Source organism: Heteronotia binoei, chromosome 1 (assembly GCF_032191835.1).
Source record: "Heteronotia binoei isolate CCM8104 ecotype False Entrance Well chromosome 1, APGP_CSIRO_Hbin_v1, whole genome shotgun sequence".
In the NCBI taxonomy this organism is placed as follows: domain Eukaryota; kingdom Metazoa; phylum Chordata; class Lepidosauria; order Squamata; family Gekkonidae; genus Heteronotia; species Heteronotia binoei.
In genome coordinates, this window is record NC_083223.1 from 264219769 (window position 1) to 264236725 (window position 16957).

At 48.3% G+C, this 16957-nt stretch overlaps 1 protein-coding gene and 1 non-coding gene across 2 annotated transcripts in view; one reads left to right on the plus strand and one right to left on the minus strand.

The window, feature by feature from the left end:
- Positions 1–16957, plus strand: part of LOC132581383 (GON-4-like protein) — an 87334-nt gene that overhangs the window by 32654 nt on the left and 37723 nt on the right. The window contains exons 12-15 of the mRNA XM_060252653.1: positions 1031–1132; positions 5077–5117; positions 8624–8727; positions 13930–14120. Of these exons, the coding sequence (XP_060108636.1) occupies positions 1031–1132; positions 5077–5117; positions 8624–8727; positions 13930–14120 (438 nt within the window). The remainder of the gene's footprint in view (positions 1–1030; positions 1133–5076; positions 5118–8623; positions 8728–13929; positions 14121–16957) is intronic.
- TRNAA-CGC (transfer RNA alanine (anticodon CGC)) lies at positions 15717–15788 on the minus strand. Its single transcript has one exon. It is a non-coding gene; the product is annotated as a tRNA-Ala (tRNA).

A 16957-nucleotide genomic window follows, 5' to 3' on the forward strand; every position in this document is an offset into this window, starting at 1 on the left:
TGAGGGTGATCTGGCTGCGACTTCTTCTTCAACCCTGGTCTTCCTTGGTGGTCTCCCATCCAAGTACAAGCCAGGTTCAACCCGTTTTAGTTTCTGAGCTCCGACAAGCTCCGGCTAACGTCATGCTGTTCAAATGGGTGAAAAAAACGAATGGATGGAAAGCGATGTCAAGTTGTGGCTGACTGAGGACAACCTCTGTGAGGGATTCCGAGGCAAGAGATACTCCGAGGAGGTTTGTCATTGCCTGCCTCGGCATAGTGACCCAGGACTTCCTTGGTAGTCTCCCATCCAAGTTCTAACCAGCGCTGACTGTTTAGCTTCCAATACAGCAATGAAGATCCTGTGAATTTAGGGGGAAGTGTTTGTGAGTTTCCTGCATTGTGCAGGGGGTTGGACTAGATGACTCTAGAGGTCCCTTCCAATTCTATGATTCTATGATCTGATGAGGTCAGGCTAGCTTGGGCTGCTCAACATATTTGTGAATTCCTTCCATTGTGCGGGGGTGGGGGGGTTAGACTACATGATCCTGGAGGTTCCTTCCAACTCTGATTCTATGGACCAGGGTTTGCCAAACTTGCTTAACATATGAGCCACCTAGAATAAATGTCAGATGTTTGAGAGCTGCAAGACAAGAACATCAGATGTTTGAAAGCTGCAAGGAAGGAAGGCAGGCAGGCAAATCGATGGGAGGAGGGAGGGAGAGGTGGAAAGAAAGCAACTTTAACTTTAGATGCCTTCTCCAAACTGCCAGATGGTTTGACTTGGGGAGGTGATTTGAAGAGACAAATGCCTTCTCCAAGCTGGCCAACAGGGCTTCAAGAGCCACACTATATGTGTGAAAGGGCCACATGTGGCTCCCCAGAATCAGTTCGGCCACCCCTGCTATGTACCTGTTTGGCCCACCTCTTTTTCCTTTTCATGAGAAGTTTGTCTTCAGCTCACAGATCTAGTGAGACAAGGGCACTGAGGGAGGGGAGGAAACTTCTCCTTTAGTCCCAGTTAAGAATAGATTTTTTTTTAATTTTCACAGATGAGGCTGATGATGACGATGACCCTGAATACAACTTCCTGGAGGACCTGGACGAGCCGGACACGGAGGATTTCCGAAATGACCGGGCAGTGCGAATTACAAGTATGTTCCCCAGCTGCTTCTTGTTGTGACTGTTTGGTGAAGAGAGCCAGTTTGGTGTAGTGGTTAAGTGTGCGGACTCTTATCTGGGAGAACCGGGTTTGATACCCCACTCCTCCACTTGCACCTGCTGGGATGGCCTTGGGTCAGCCATAGCTCTCGCAGGAGTTGTCCTTGAAAGGGCAGCTTCTGTCAGAGCTCTCTCAGCCCCACCCACCTCACAGGGTGTCTGTTGTGGGGGGAGGAGATATGGGAGATTGTAAGCCGCTTTGAGTCTGATTCAGAGAAAAGGGCAGGGTTAAATCTACAATTCTTTTTCTTTGTGGCTGGGTATATGAAATAAAAACTGAATTTCTTTCCGTGGCATAGAGGAGGGAAGGCAGCCAATGGTGAAATCTGAGGTCCTTGATGCTGGAGGCCACGATTATTGACATACATACATACATACATACGTACACACGTGCGTATGTACCTACGTACATACATACATACAGTGCTATTTTTGTAACAGGAACTGCTTTGCATATTAAGCCACACACCCCTGATGTAGCCAATCCTCCCAAGAGCTTACAGGGCTCTTCTTATAGGGCCTACTGTAAGCTCTTGGAGGATTGGCTACATCGGAGGGGTGTGGCCTAATATGCAAAGGAATTCCTGCTCCAAAAAAGCCATCCATCCATCCACCTTTATTGGCATTAAAAACATTAATAATTGCATATAGTTGTCAGTACATATATGCATAAATCTGATACATATAAATAAGAATATAAAGCAGGAGATTCTAAGATAGTAAATAGTAACAGCATGCCAAATATAAAATGCCAAAAGAAAACAGGCGTCTTTTTGTTTGTTAAAAACTACTGGTGTGTTTCAATTTTGATTTTATAAGCTTCTTCTAAAAACTTTGCAACACATCTGGTGGTTTTGGGATTTGCACTTTCTAAAAGCTGACTTAGCATTTTCTCATCCGTAAGATTATTATTTGGAAAATATTTAGATAGAAATAGTCTGCTCTGGGGAGCGAGTAAAACTGGAATCCAATCTAAACCATCTCTTCTCAGCCTTTTGGCTAAGATCAAGTGTGTGTGTGTGTGGGGGGGGGCAGGATTATTGACATATCCGTTTAGTGCATTTTTATCTCACCCGTCCTCCAAGCAGTTCACTGATGGTCCATCAGACGTCCATCAGTGGCTATTAGCCACAGCTTATTGTTAGAACTTTCTTTCTGGGGCAGTGGTGCTCTCTGTTTTTGGTGCTTGGGAGGGGCAACAGTGGGAGGGCTTTTAGCCCCACTGATGGACCTCCTGATGGCATTTGGTTTTTTTGGCCACTGTGTGACACAGAGTGTTGGACTGGATGGGCCATTGGCCTGATCCAACATGGCTTCTCTTATATTCTTACATGCGTGCTCCTCTCTAATTGTAGACCCACAATGGCCCTGCGAGGCATGCTAGCTAAAGAGAGCAACTGGTCCAAGGTTGCCTAATCAATTTCACAGTGAGAGTGGAGATTTGAGCTTGCATCTTTATCTGGCAGTCTAGCTTCTTCTCCCCACGTTCCGCCTTGTCTGCGAAAGCTTCAAGCCATGTAACATTTAAAACCCCAAATAATCACTTCACAATTCAATTGTAACAGTTTGTATGCCTACAGGCAGGGTTCCATTGTCCTTAATATTCCCGTTTCCCCCCCTTGTTTTTCAAAATACTGTCATGTATTCATTTTGGCCATTCAGAGATAACAAACACAATCATTGAACGGTCTGTTTTGTTAAGAATCGACCTCCGTGACAAATCACAAGCACTTGCCAGTTTTACAAGTGGAAAATCACAGGATTAGGCAGATCAAAAGAGCACCGCACAGCCTGAATTGTATAAATTATTCAGGAGGCAGATAAGAGAGTTCTTATTGAGGCCCGAGCAGTATCTCTGTTGACATTATGTTTAAGAGAACTGTGAAGTCATGAATAATTTCGATCACATTACCAGCTGCGGAGGGAAAAAAATTCAAACGGGGAAACTCTGTGATTTATTTATTTTGCCTGTTAGATTTTTTTTTTTATCCCACTCCCCAAGAAGCTCAGTGTATAAGGGGAGGGACGGTGGCTCAGTGACAGTGTTCCCTCTAAGCTGAGTTAACATGAGCCAGCTCACAGATTTTTAGCCTCCAGCTCACACTCATTTTTGTCTTAGCTCAGGAAGGATGGCCCCAAAGCATAATAATTGATGCAGTAGCTCACATTAATGCTAGTAGCTCACAACTAGCAACTGGGAGGGGCGGTGGCTCAGTGGTAGAGCATCTGCTTGGTAAGCAGAAGGTCTCAGGTTCAATCCCCGGCATCTCCAACTAAAAAGGGTCCAGGCAAATAGGCATGAAAAACCTCAGCTTGAGACCCTGGAGAGCCGCTGCCAGTCTGAGAAGACAATACTGACTTTGATGGACCGAGGGTCTGATTCAGTATAAAGCAGCTTCATATGTTCATATATATGTTCAGCTTTAGTGCCAGTAGCTCACAAAGTAGAATTTTTGCTCACAAGACACTGCAGCTTAAAGGGAACATTGCTCAGTGGTAGAGCATTTGCTTGGTAAGTTTGGTGTCGTGGTTAAGTGTGCGGACTCTTATCCGGGAGAACAGGGTTTGATTCCCCACTCCTCCATTTGCAGCTGCTGGAATGGCTTTGAGTCAGCCATTGCTCTCGTAGAAGTTATCCTTGAAAGGGCAGCTGCTGCAAGAGCTCTCTGAGCCCCACCCACCTCACAGGGTATCTGTTGTGTGGCGGAGGGAAGGTAAAGGAGATTGTGACCATTCTAAGACTCTGAGATTTAGTGTATAGGGCGGGATATAAATCCAAAATCATCTTCTAAGTGGAAGGTCTCAGGTTCAATCCCCGGCATCTTCAACTAAAATGGGTCCAGGCAAGTAGGTGTAAAAAACCTGAGCTTGAGACCCTGGAGAGCCGCTGCCAGTCTGAATAGCCAATACTGACTTTGATGGCTCAAGGGTCTGATTCAGTATAAGGCAGCTTCATATGTTCATATATACGTTCATATCCTGCCCCCCCAGTGCTGACAACTCCAGGTTAGGAAATCGCTGGAGAGCTGACAGTAGGGAAGTGCAAAGGATGGGAACTCAGCAAATGACACTTAAGAGGAGAGAAAATGTTGACCTCACTGTGCTATGTAACACCTTTCCTCTTGCTGCCCCTTGGAGAGAGTTCATCTTTCTCTTCTTTTGGTGCACCAGATATTTCTTATTCCAGTGAATGAACCCTGAAGGGTGCCTCTTGTAGGCACTTAGCTTTGTAAATTAAAAAAAAAAAAAGCAAAGCAGAACCATAAAAATAATTTTAGGAGCAGTAAGAGACAAACTGAAATTCCACTTAAAGAGAGCCAGCTTGGAGCAGAGTTCCCTCTAAGCTGCAGGGTCTTGTGAGCAAAAATTCTGCTTTGTGAGCTGCTGGCACTAAAGTTGTGAGCTACTGGCATTAAGGTTGTGAGCTACAGCATCAATTAGTGTGCTTCGGGGTCATCCTTTCTGAGCTACGACAAAAAATGTGTGAGCTAGAGGCTAAAACTCTGTGAGCGAGCTCACGCTAACTCAGCTTAGAGGGAACACTGGTTAAGAGTGGCAGACGGGTTTGATTCCCCACTCCTCACCCACTTGCAGCCAGCTTGGGTGACTTTGGGTCAGTCACAGATCTCTCAGAGCTCAGGGAAAGAGATTGTGAGCTGCTCTGAGACTCCCGAGTGAAAGGTGGGGTATAAATCCAACTCTTCTCCCTCTCTCCCCTCCCCCTCTCCCCTCCTTCTCCACCTTCTTCCTGCTCCTCCTCTCCCTCTTTGCAATTCGTGGGGCATTTAAGCCTCAGCGATATTTGATGTAGCCTTATGCCTTCCACCAGCTTGAGCGGACCTGTTGAAAACCGTGCCTGTTTTTTTGTGTCTTGCAGAGAAAGAGGTGAACGAGCTGATGGAAGAGCTGTTTGAGACGGTAAGGCCCGGAGTCCGGCTTGCAAAACCCACTTCACAAAAGGTGCTGACCCTAAAATGATTCTAGGGCTTTTTTTTTCTGAGCAGGAACTCACCGGGACACAGTTCTAGCTGGCTTGGCACCAGCGGTGTGGCCTAAGGAATTCCCGCTGGGCTTTTCCCACAAGGATGACATCGGTGGGTGTGTGTGTGGCCTAATATGCCAATGAGTTCCTGCTGGACTTTCCCCGCAAAAAAAAAGAAGTCCTGAATGTTTCCATTAACCCGGTGGTGATGGAAAGTGCCACCGACTTGTCGCTGACTTAATGGCAGCCCCTCGTGGGGTTTTCAAGGCAAGGGACAAACAGAGGTGGTTTGGCCACTGCCTCACTCTGTGAAGCCGCTCCCCCGGTGGTCTCCCATTCAAATACTAACCGGGGCCAGCCCTGCTTAGCTTCCCAGATCGGGGCCATCGAGGTCAAGGGAAGAGATGTTCAGAGGTGGCTTTGCCATTGCTTGCCTTTGCATAGCAACCCTGGACTCCCTTGGTGGTCTCCCATCCAAGGTCTGATTGAGATCGGGCTAACTTGGGCCATCCGAGTCAGGGCTTCATTACTCTACACACAGCTATATTTAGGGGCGAGGAAGTGAGAGTGTTCTCATTTGGTGTCCTGCAGCCAAGTTCCTGCTCTCCCCAGGCAACCAGGCTATTCATAAGTCTGCTATGAGTGGGCCATGTGTACTCTGAGCTGAAAAATAACATTCTGCAACACGGAAATCAGCGCTCGGCTGTTAGTAGAAGGAAACATTTGAGCAATTGAGAGCCAGTTTGGTTTAGTGATCAAGTGTGCGGACTCTTATCTTATCTGGGAGAACCGGGTTTGATTCCCCACTCCTCCACTTGCACCTTCTGGAATGGCCTTGGGTCAACCATAGCTTTCGTAAGAGTTGTCCTTGAAAGGGCAGCTTCTGGGAGAGCCCTCTCAGCCCCACCCACCTCACAGGGTGTTTGTTGTGGGGGAGGAAGATAAAGGAGATTGTGAGCCGCTCTGACTCTTGAGTGGAGGGCGGAATATAAATCCAATGTCGTCTTTATCTTCTCCTTTGTCATCGTCTTCTCCTTCTCCATCTCCATCTCTATCTCTTTCTCCTCCTCCTCCTCCTTCTCCTCCTTCTACTTTATGTCATTCCATAGTTTTTCCAGTATTGTGCAATTTGGCTTCCAACTGCTGGAAATCTTACTCAGCAAATGCACCGTCTAATAACTCTTCTTTGGGGTTTCCCGGGTGGGGAGAGATTCAGTATCCTGCACAGCCTTTCCTCCCCCACTATCCCCATCTTGTCCCTAGATGGGGTACAAAATGTTTGGGTTAGGGGCCGTTCGCTATGCCACATTAAAAACATAAATCAGTTTCAAATACCTAAAATGACCTATATTAAAAAAAAATTGGCTATCATACTTTGGTCACTTTATGAGAAGACAAGAGTCGCTGGAAAAGACAATAATGCTAGGAAAAGCGTAACAAGACAAAAAAAAAGGAGGAGGCTGTGTCTGGAAGGAACAGCCCAAACCGATGCTGCGAGAAAAATTACAAACGTATAGAAACACAGTGATAACTTTATTAACACATGCTGACCCGCTCAAAACAGGAGCAGCCAATAAGCAATGCATAAGAAGTACCAACTCCGTTCTATGTTGCTCTCCTGAATACAGTCCAGTGTAAATTCCAAGGATTCTGTAGACTCCGTACGGGAGTCCTTGGAATTTAGAACATAAGAACATAAGAGAAGCCATGTTGGATCAGGCCAATGCCCATCCAGTCCAACACTCTGTGTCACACCAGTGCCCATAAGAACAGAAGAGAAGCCATGTTGGGTCAGGCCAATGGCCCATCCAGTCCAAACACTCTGTGTCACACAGTGGCCATAAGAACATAAGAGAAGCCATGTTGGATCAGGCCAATGGCCCATCCAGTCCAACACTCTGTGTCACACAGTGGCCATAAGAACATAAGAGAAGCCATGTTGGATCAAGCCAATGGCCCATCCAGTCCAACACTCTGTGTCACACAGTGGGCATAAGAACATAAGAGAAGCCATGTTGGGTCAGGCCAATGGCCCATCCAGTCCAACACTCTGTGTCACACAGTGGGCATAAGAACATAAGAGAAGCCATGTTGGGTCAGGCCAATGGCCCATCCAGTCCAACACTCTGTGTCACACAGTGGCCATAAGAACATAAGAGAAGCCATGTTGGATCTGGCCAATGGCCCATCCAGTCCAACACTCTGTGTCACACAGTGGCCATAAGAACATAAGAGAAGCCATGTTGGATCAGGCCAATGGCCCATCCAGTCCAACACTCTGTGTCACACAGTGACCATAAGAACATAAGAGAAGCCATGTTGGATCAGGCCAGTGGCCCATCCAGTCCAACACTCTGTGTCACATAAGAACATAAGAGAAGCCATGTTGGATCAGGCCAATGGCCCATGCAGTCCAATGCTCTGTGTCACATAAGAACATAAGAGAAGCCATGTTGGATCAGGTCAATGCCCATCCAGTCCAGCACTCTGTGTCACACAGTGGCCAATATATGTGTGTGTGTGTGTGTACACATACACACACACACATATATATATACTGTGGCTAATAGCCACTGATGGACCTCTGCTCCATATTTTTATCTTACCCCCTTTTGAAGCTGGCTATACTTGTAGCCGCCGCCACCATCCTGTGGCAGTGGAATTCCACATGTTAATCACCCTTTGGGTGAAGAAAGTACTGGATTGTATTCAGGAGAGCAACATAGAACGGAGTTGGTGCTTCTTATGCATTGCTTATTGGCTACTCCTATGTTTTGAGCGGTCAGCATGTGTTAATGAATTTATCATTGTGTTTCTATAAGTTTGTAATTTTTCTCGCAGCATCTGTTTAGGAAAAGTGGAAGGCAGCAGGAAAACAGGAAGACCCAGCAGGAGAGGGATGGACTCGGTCAAGGAAGCCTGAGTGAGGCCTGAGTGAGGCTGTGAATGACAGGCTGTTTCGGAGGCCATTGATTTCTAGGGCCATCATAGGGTCAAAGCGTTGGTTCTTAACATGCACATTATTAACGGCAGTCAAAGATGTTTAAGACGGGCATAATGTGCCATTTAATTTTTTTTTTTTTTAAAACCAGACAAATTGTAAATCAACCAAAACTGTGGGGGAAATAAAACAGGGTTTACCTGGTGCCTGAAACTGCCGGAACAGTCTCTGTAGGGAAGGAAAGTTGAAGTCAGGTTGGTACCACTGAGAAAAGTACCTTGCTTGTGATATGGATTTGTATACTTAAGATTCCAGGATTAACAAACCGGGGAGGGGGGGCGGGGGGGGGCAGGTTTAGCACCTTAGGCAAACCTCAAGTCAGGCAGGCTGAATTTCCAGTCCTTTGGATTCAGAGTCTCTCCTGACCATGATCTGCGGTTTGAAATTGTTGTTTTTTCCTGGGGCTGTCTTGCTCGTTGGATGCCCTGCATCTCCACTCAGTTCCAGGACGAGATGGGTTTCTCCACCGTGGAAGATGAAGGGCCGGAGGATGAAGACAGCACTGCAGAAGCCCGGCCGAATTTTAACACTCCCCAGGTGCTCAGGTAGGAGTCCTTCTGTTTCTTGTGGGCCTAACCTTGCTGTCTTGTCATCTTGTGATAAGGGCCTGGTTCACTGCTGGCCCCACATTTTGTTTGCTTTCTGTTTTCGGGGGACCCTGTCTGCATTGCCTGGCCAGCCCCTGGAAACTTTCTGTGTTGTGCAGGGGCTCCGTAATGGAGGCAGCAGTACAGAAAAGATCGACGGGTAGTCGTGCTTGTCTGTAGCAGTAGAAAAGAGCAGGAATCCAGAAGCACCTTAAAGGCTAGCAAAATTTGTGGCAGGGGATTAACTTTTCTAAGCCATTGCTCACTTCTTATAGCATCTTACAAGATGAGAGTATCAGCTTTCAAGAGTCAAAGCTCCCTCTGTCATACACAAGTAGGAATGGAGATCTCTTAAGTCTTTTTATCCCAGTCTAACGGTGGTGTGGGTTTTGCAGAGATATAGAGTCAGGGCTCAGAGGTACAGTGCAGAATGTCATCAGCTGGATTAGAGCAGAGGGAAAATGTTTCGGGCAGGGGGTGGCCGAACTGGTTTAACGTAAGAGCCACATATGAACATACGAAGCTGCCTTATACTGAATCAGACCCTCGGTCCATCAAAGTCAGGATTGTTTTCTCAGACTGGCAGCGGCTCTCCAGGGTCTCAAGCTGAGGATTTTCACACCTATTTGCCTGGACCCTTTTTTGGAGATGCCAGGGATTGAACCTGGGACCTTCTGCTTACCAAGCAGATGCTCTACCACTGAACCACCGTCCCCCCCCTAGAATAAACATCAAATGTTTAAGAGCCACAAGACAGAGGAAGGAAGGAAGGAAGGAAGGAAGGAAGGAAGGAAGGAAGGAAGGAAGGAAGGAAGGAAGGAAGGAAGGAAGGAAGGAAGGAAGGAAGGAAGGAAGGAAGGAAGGAAGGGAGGGAGGGAGGGAGGGAGGGAAAATAGATGGAGGAGAGGGAGGAGTGGAGAGAAAGCAACTTGAAACGCATTCTTCAAGCCACCAACTGTCTTGGCTTGGAGAAGTGATTGAAAGGGGAGAAATACCTTCTCTAAGCTGGCCGACAGGGCAGACTTCAAGAGCTACACAATAAGTGTGAAAGAGCCTCATGTGGCTTCCGAGCCACAGTTTGGCCACCCCTGACTTAGGGGCAAAAATTAGCACAGAAAAGGGTAAGAAAGCTGGAAAATCTGCCTGATTTACCTCGGGAGGACTTTATTTATTTCACTTGTACCTCACTTTTCTCCCCAATGGGGACCCAAAGCAGCTTAGATGCTTCTCCCTTGTTCCATTTCATCTTCACAACAACCCCCTGAAGGCAGGTTAGCCTGAGAGAGTGGGATGGGCCCAAGGTCACCCAGCGAGAGCTGCATGAGTGGGGATTCGAACCTGGATCTCCCAGGTACTAGTCCAGCACTACACCACACTGGCTCTCAAGTTAAATTAGGGGCAGAAAGGCCTAGTTTCTCAGGCTTAAACAGCTTAGAAGAAAAGTGTGTGTGTGTGTGTGTGTGTGTGTGAATATATATATTTAAATCTAGTCAGCCCACCCACTTAATCTGTTCTTGCAGCTTGCTCTAGAATAGGAGAAACTGGTAGGAAAGAGAGGAGTCCAAGTCAGGGCTGCCCTGTGAGACTCTGCCGGCTTTGTTGCTTATCAATCCAGGGTTGGTGGCAGCAGTGGTGGGAGAGCCAAACTGTGGCTTGGGAGCACATGTGGCTCTTCCACAGATATTGTGTGGCTCTCAAAGCCCCCAACACCCCATTGGCTGGCTTGGAGAAGGCATTTGTCTTTAAATTACTTCTCCAAGTCAAGCCAGCTGGTGGCTTGGAGAATGCATTTAAAATTAAAGTTGCTTTCTTCCCCCTCTCCCTCCCACCTCTATTTCCCTCCCTCCCTCCCTCCCTCCCCCCCTCCCTCCCTCCCTCCCTCCCTCCCTCCCTCCCTTCCTTCCTTCCTTCCTTCCTTCCTTCCTTCCTTCCTTCCTTCCTTCCTTCCTCCCTTCCTCCCTCCCTCCCTCCCTCCCTCCCTCCCTCCCTCCCTCCCTCCCTTCCTTCCTTCCTTCCTTCCTTCCTTCCTTCCTCCCTCCCTCCTCCCTCCCTCCCTCCCTCCCTCCCTTCCTTCCTTCCTTCCTTCCTTCCTTCCTTCCTTCCTTCCTTCCTTCCTTCCTGGCTCTCAAACATCTAACATTCATGCCTTATAGCTCTCAAACATCTGGTGTTCGTGCCTTATGGCTCTCAAACATCTGACAATTATTCTATGTGGCTCTACATTAAGCAAGTTTGGCCACCCCTGGTCTAGTCCAATCGCCGTCCTTCCAGTGAGCAAGCCTCTAACTTTCCTGCCAGAGCGGTGGCAGCATGAGGCATGTCTCCTTGTTTTGTGGGGCAGAGAGGCTGAAGGGGTTGCCGACTCTGTTTGGGAAGGGAGACAAAGGAACCGCTGGGCCTTGGCTGTCCTCTTTAGGTTGAGCAGTACTGGAGGGGACGGGCAAGAGCATCTCTGCTCAGCTACAGGCCAGGCGCAATAGCCCAATGGTCTTGGCGTTGGGGTGTAGGAGGATGTGAACATATGAACATATGAAGCTGCCTTATACTGAATCAGACCTTTGGTCTATCAAAGTCAGTATTGTCTTCTCAGACTGCAGCGGCTCTCCAGGGTCTCAAGCTGAGGCTTTTTTCGTACCTATTTGCCTGGACCCTTTTTTGGAGATGCCGGGGATTGAACCTTGGACCTTCTGCTTCCCAAGCAGATGCTCTACCACTGAGCCACTGTCCCTCGTGTGTGTCTGTGTGAGAGAGATGCCTATGATTACCCCAGCTCACCTCCTGTGTTTCTGAATTGAGTGGCATGCCATAATGGCTGAGAGTCATGAGCGGTAAGAGCCTGTTAGAACATAGAGAAGTCATGTTGGATCAGGCAAGTGGCCCATCCAGTCCAACACTCTGTGTCACACAGCGGCCAAAAAAACCCAGGTGCCATCAGGAGGTCCAGGACACTAGAAGCCCTCCCACTGTGGCCCTCCCAAGCACCAAGAATCCAGAGCATCACTGCCCCAGATGGAGAGTTCCATCAATATGCTGTGGCTAATAGCCACTGATGGACCTCTGCTCCATAGTTGATCCAGTCCCCTCTTGAAGCTGAGAGGGGGATATTGCAGGTCTGTCCCATTACAGATGGGGTGTGGTTTAGTTCAGGGCTGCTGAAATGGCTTCCTTTCCCTGGCTTTTCTAGTCTCTCTTTTAAAACCGAACAATGGCCAACATACTCATTCCCTGTGGACGGCCCTCACACCAGTGCAGAACATGTTTTTACAGTGGCCAGGGTATGGCCACAAGCCTGCATATGTTTAAGCAGGGGGTAACGCCTATAGAAAGTGGGAGGGACTTGACTTTAAGCAAACGCAGATGAGATCGGCTGCATTTTTGGAAGCAGGATAATTTTCTGCCTATTGCGAGACTGAAGATTGCCAGCCTTGGCCGACGTTTGTCTTCACGTACTGACAACAACGCTTATCAGCAAAACTGCTTCTTTTGAGAGGCAGGCCAGTCTCTGTTTCTGTCTCTGCTGGAAAGGAGCTGAGTGTAGAGCAGGGGCTGCTCTCCAGTGCACCAAACTGGAGGGGCAACCAAGATGGTGAGGGGGTTGGAGCCCCTTCCCTGTGAGGAAAGGCCAAAGAGTTTGGGACTTTTCAGCTGAGACAAGAGACGACGTGAGAAAAGTTTTATAAAATTATGCATGGGGTGGAGAGAGAGTTGAGAAGGGAAATTTTTCTTACTCTCCCAAAATACTAACACTGGAGGGCATCCAGTGAAGCTGTTGGGCAGTAGGTTCAGGGCGGACAAGAGAAAAATACTTCTTTAGAAGAAGAAGAAGAAGAAGATATTGGATTTATATCCCGCCCTCCACTCCGAAGAGTCTCAGAGCGGCTCACAATCTCCTTTCCCTTCCTCCCCCACAACAGACACCCTGTGAGGTAGATGAAGATATTGGATTTATATCCCACCCTCCACTCCGAAGAGTCTCAGAGCGGCTCACAATCTCCTTTACCTTCCTCCCCCACAACAGACCCCCTGTGAGGTAGATGAAGATATTGGATTTATATCCCGCCCTCCACTCCGAAGAGTCTCAGAGTGGCTCACCATCTCCTTTCCCTTCCTCCCCCACAACAGACACCCTGTGAGGTAGATGAAGATATTGGATTTATATCCCGCCCTCCACTCCGAAGAGTCTCAGAGCGGCTCACAATCTCCTTTATCTTCCTCCCCCGCAACAGACACCCTGTGAGGTGGGTGGGGCTTAAGGGCTCTCACAGCAGCTGCCCTTTCAAAGACCACTTCTGCGATAGCTATGGTTAACCCAAGGCCATTCCAGCAGGTGCAAGTGGAGGAGTGGAGAATCAAACCCGGTTCTCCCAGATAAGAGTCCGCACACTTAACCACTACACCAAACTGGCTCTTCTTTACACTGGAGCGATTAAAATGTGGGATTTGCTGCCAGAAGATGTCGTGATGGCCACAGGCTCCAACAGCTTTCAAAAGGGATTAGACAGATTTATGGAGGAGAGGTCTGTCAGCAACTACTAGCCATGGGGACTGAAGGGAACCTCCGCTTACAGAGCACTAAACCTCTGAATCCCAATGCCAGGAGGCAATATTAAGGGGAAGGTCCTGGCCCCTTTGAAAAAAAGAAGAGGAAGAAGAGTTTTTATACCCCGCTTATCTCTACCCTAAAGAGCCTCAAAGCGGCCTACAATTGCCTTCCTTTCCTCTCCCCACAACAGGCACCCTGTGAGGTAGGTGGGGCTGAGAGAATCCTGAGAGAACTGTGACTGGCCCAAGGTCACCCAACAGGCTTCATGTGGAAGAGAAGTGGGGAATCAAATCCGGTTCTCCAGTTTAGGGTCCGTTTCTCTTAACCACTACGTTACACTGGGCCCTATCCCCTCTTCTTGGCTGCCTAGAGGAACTGGCTGGCTACTGTGTCAGACAGCATGCAGGGACTAGATGAACCACTGGTCTGATCCAGCAGGTCTTTTTTCTGAGGTTACGTTAAACTATCCCACGAGGCCATTTCATAAGTTGAGCTGCACCCCCTTCCAAAGAACCAAGCTAGTTTGGGAGTGGCACATAGCCCCTTAAGCCCTCAAACAGTTTCATTTGTCTGCATTTGCAACCGTTGATGCCCACCGCCCCTCAATCCCGCCGTAGGTTTGAAGAAGCCCCTGCCAACCTGCTGAACGAACAGCACCGGACGGTGAAGGAGCAGCTGGAGCAGCTGCGCATGAAGAAGTCGGCCGTCAAGCCGCCCTCGGAGGTGGAGCCGCCGAAGCCGCCGAAGCCTCCTGTCCTGACCCTGGACGCCAGGCGGAGGAGGAAGCTTCAGCATCAGATTGCAGCAGGTGAGTCCTTGGAAGACAGGTCCCCTTTCCGTTGTGCTCCCACACCGTCTTTTGCTTCTTGAGCGCTGGCAGCGTCGAGGTGTTCAGGTGGCACCGCTGCCGGGGAACACACCTCTGCGGAAGGGGCCGTGGCTCTGCGGAAGAGCCTCTGCTGTGCACGAGGAGGCGTGAAGACAGTCTTCGGTGGTCCTTTTCAGGCGGCTGGCCACATTAACCTGTAGTAGCAGCATCAAGTTCCCTTGCCATGTTAATGCTTTATTCCCGGGGTGGCCAACGGTAGCTTCCCAGATGTTTTTTGCCTACAACTCCCACCAGCCCCATCCAGCATGGCCAATGGCTGGGGCTGATGGAGTTGTAGGCAAAAAAACATCTGGAGAGCTACCGTTGGCCACCCCCTGCTTTATTCTATCACTGCTGTTTTCTGAAACGCCTGCTATGCTCCTGGAAAACGAAAGTATTTCGGCCCTTTGGCAGCGTTTGCCTCCCAAGGTCATGACTCTCTGTTAAGAGTGTTTTGCTAACAAATTTCATAGTGTGAGAACGTCTGCTGCGCGACAATGTACTGTCTTGAACTGTTTTGAACGTACCTTGCGCCAGAAAGTTACACTCACTTGCATCCCACCTTAATTTCGTCACTGGCTTTGCCAGTGGTACTGTCCTGTCTTGCAATAAGCACTGACCCTGGTGATATGGAGAGTTGTTGTTATCGAAGAGAGTCGTAGACCTGACAAGTAGAACAGAATTCGAGCCCAGTAGCTGTTTGAAACTTACTTCCCAGGGCATAAACTTTCGAGGAATCAAAGCTCGCTTCGTCGGCATGGTAAGGGCCCGCCTGGCTTCTTCGGACAAGGGGTGCTTTGAGCGATGAAGCTGCCTTGTACTGAGTCAGAGCATCAGTCCACCAAAGTCAGTCTTGTCTTCTCAGGCTCTTCAGGGTCTCAGGCAGAAGTCTTTCATGAGAACATAAGAGAAGCCATGTTGGATCAGGCTAATGGCCCACCCAGTCCAACACTCTGCGTCACACAGTGGCCAAAAACCCCCCAGGTGCCATCAGGAGCTCCATCAGTGGGGCCAGGACACTAGAACTCCTCCCACTATGCCCCCCCAAAGCACCAAGAATTCAGAGCATCACTGCCCCAGACATAAGAGAAGCCATGTTGGATCAGGCCAGTGACCCATCCAGTCCAACACTCTGTGTCACACAGTGGCCAAAAACCCAAGTGCCGTCAGGAGGTCTACCAGTGGGGCCAGGGCACTAGAAGCCCTCGCACTATGCCCCGCCCCCAAGCACCAAGAATACAAAACATCACTGCCCCAGACAGAGAGTTACATCTATACCCCGTGGCTAAGAGCCACTGATAAGAACATAAGAACATAAGAGAAGCCATGTTGGATCAGGCCAACGGCCCATCAAGTCCAACACTCTGTGTCACACAGTGGACTTCTGCTCTGTATGTTTATCCAATCCCCTCTTGAAGCCATCTATGCTTGTAGCTGCCACCACCTCCTGTAGCAGTGAATTCCATGTATTAATCACTCTTTGGGTGAAGAAAGACTTTCTTTTATTCACATTGCCTGCTATGTGTTCCTTTCAACTGGAGATGCCGGGGGTCGAACCTGGAGCCTTCTGCATGCGAAGCAGATGCTCTGCCACTGAGCCACAGCCCCGCCCATTATACCCGGCTTATACCCTATATCAGGGGTGGCCAACGGTAGCTGTCCAGATGTTTTTTGCCTACAACTCCCATCAGCCCCAGCCAGCATGGCTGATGGCTGGGGCTGATGGGAGTTGTAGGCAAAAAACATCTGGAGAGCTACTGTTGGCCACCCCTGCCGTATATAAAAATAAATAATAAATAGCCTGTTAAATTTGGTCAGTCTTTTAGGTACTGCTGGACCCAAATGTAATAATAATAATAATAATAAATTTATTTTTATATCCCGCCCCTCCCCCGCCAAAGGCAGGCTCAGGGCGGCTAACACGACATGGTATGCACCATTATATGGTAAAATACAGTCATTACTACAAAACGATTAAACAATTAAATAGATAAAATTACATTCATAAATTAAGTTAAAATTAGATAAACAGTTAAACCATTGTAAGTTATAGATTTCGGTGCTACAGTTCAAACTGTGTATAGGATGGCTAGATGTCGTTTCCGGGTTTCATCTTAATGCGAGCTGAAAGAGGGCAGTTTTGCGAGCCCTGCGAAACTGATTTAGGTCTCGCAGGGCTCGCACCTCTTCTGCTAGTTGATTCCACCATTGGGGAGCCATTGTTGAGAAGGCTTGCTCCCTCGTTGTTTTCAATCTAGCCTCCCTTGGTCCAGGGACTTTTAAAAGATTTTGAGAACTAGATCTCAGTGCTCTCTGAGGAACATATGGGAGAAGCGGTCCCTAAGGTAGGCAGGTCCTCGGCCATATGTAGGTTCTGATGCTGCTGCCAGTCTATTGTGTTGGGCGATGTACCCTCCATTCTAATTTTTGAGCTACTGGCATTAAAGTTGTGAGCTGCTGCACTCTTGAGATCATCCTGAGCTAAGACAAAAAATCTGTGAGCTGGAGGCTAAAAATCTGTGAGCTAGCTCACATTCACTCAGCTTAGAGGGAACAGTGGTGTCGGGGGGCCCTGGAAGTATGGGAGAGTTGGCAATTATGATATTTTAGGACCCTTAGACTAAAATTGTTTATGGTTTATTGGATTTATACCCTGCCCTCCCCACCAAAAGGCAGGCTCAGAGCAGCTCCCAAAAATAGAATAGCAATAAAACATTAATTATACATTTAAAAATACAGCATTCACTAATATAACAATTAAAAACAGTTTGATGCTA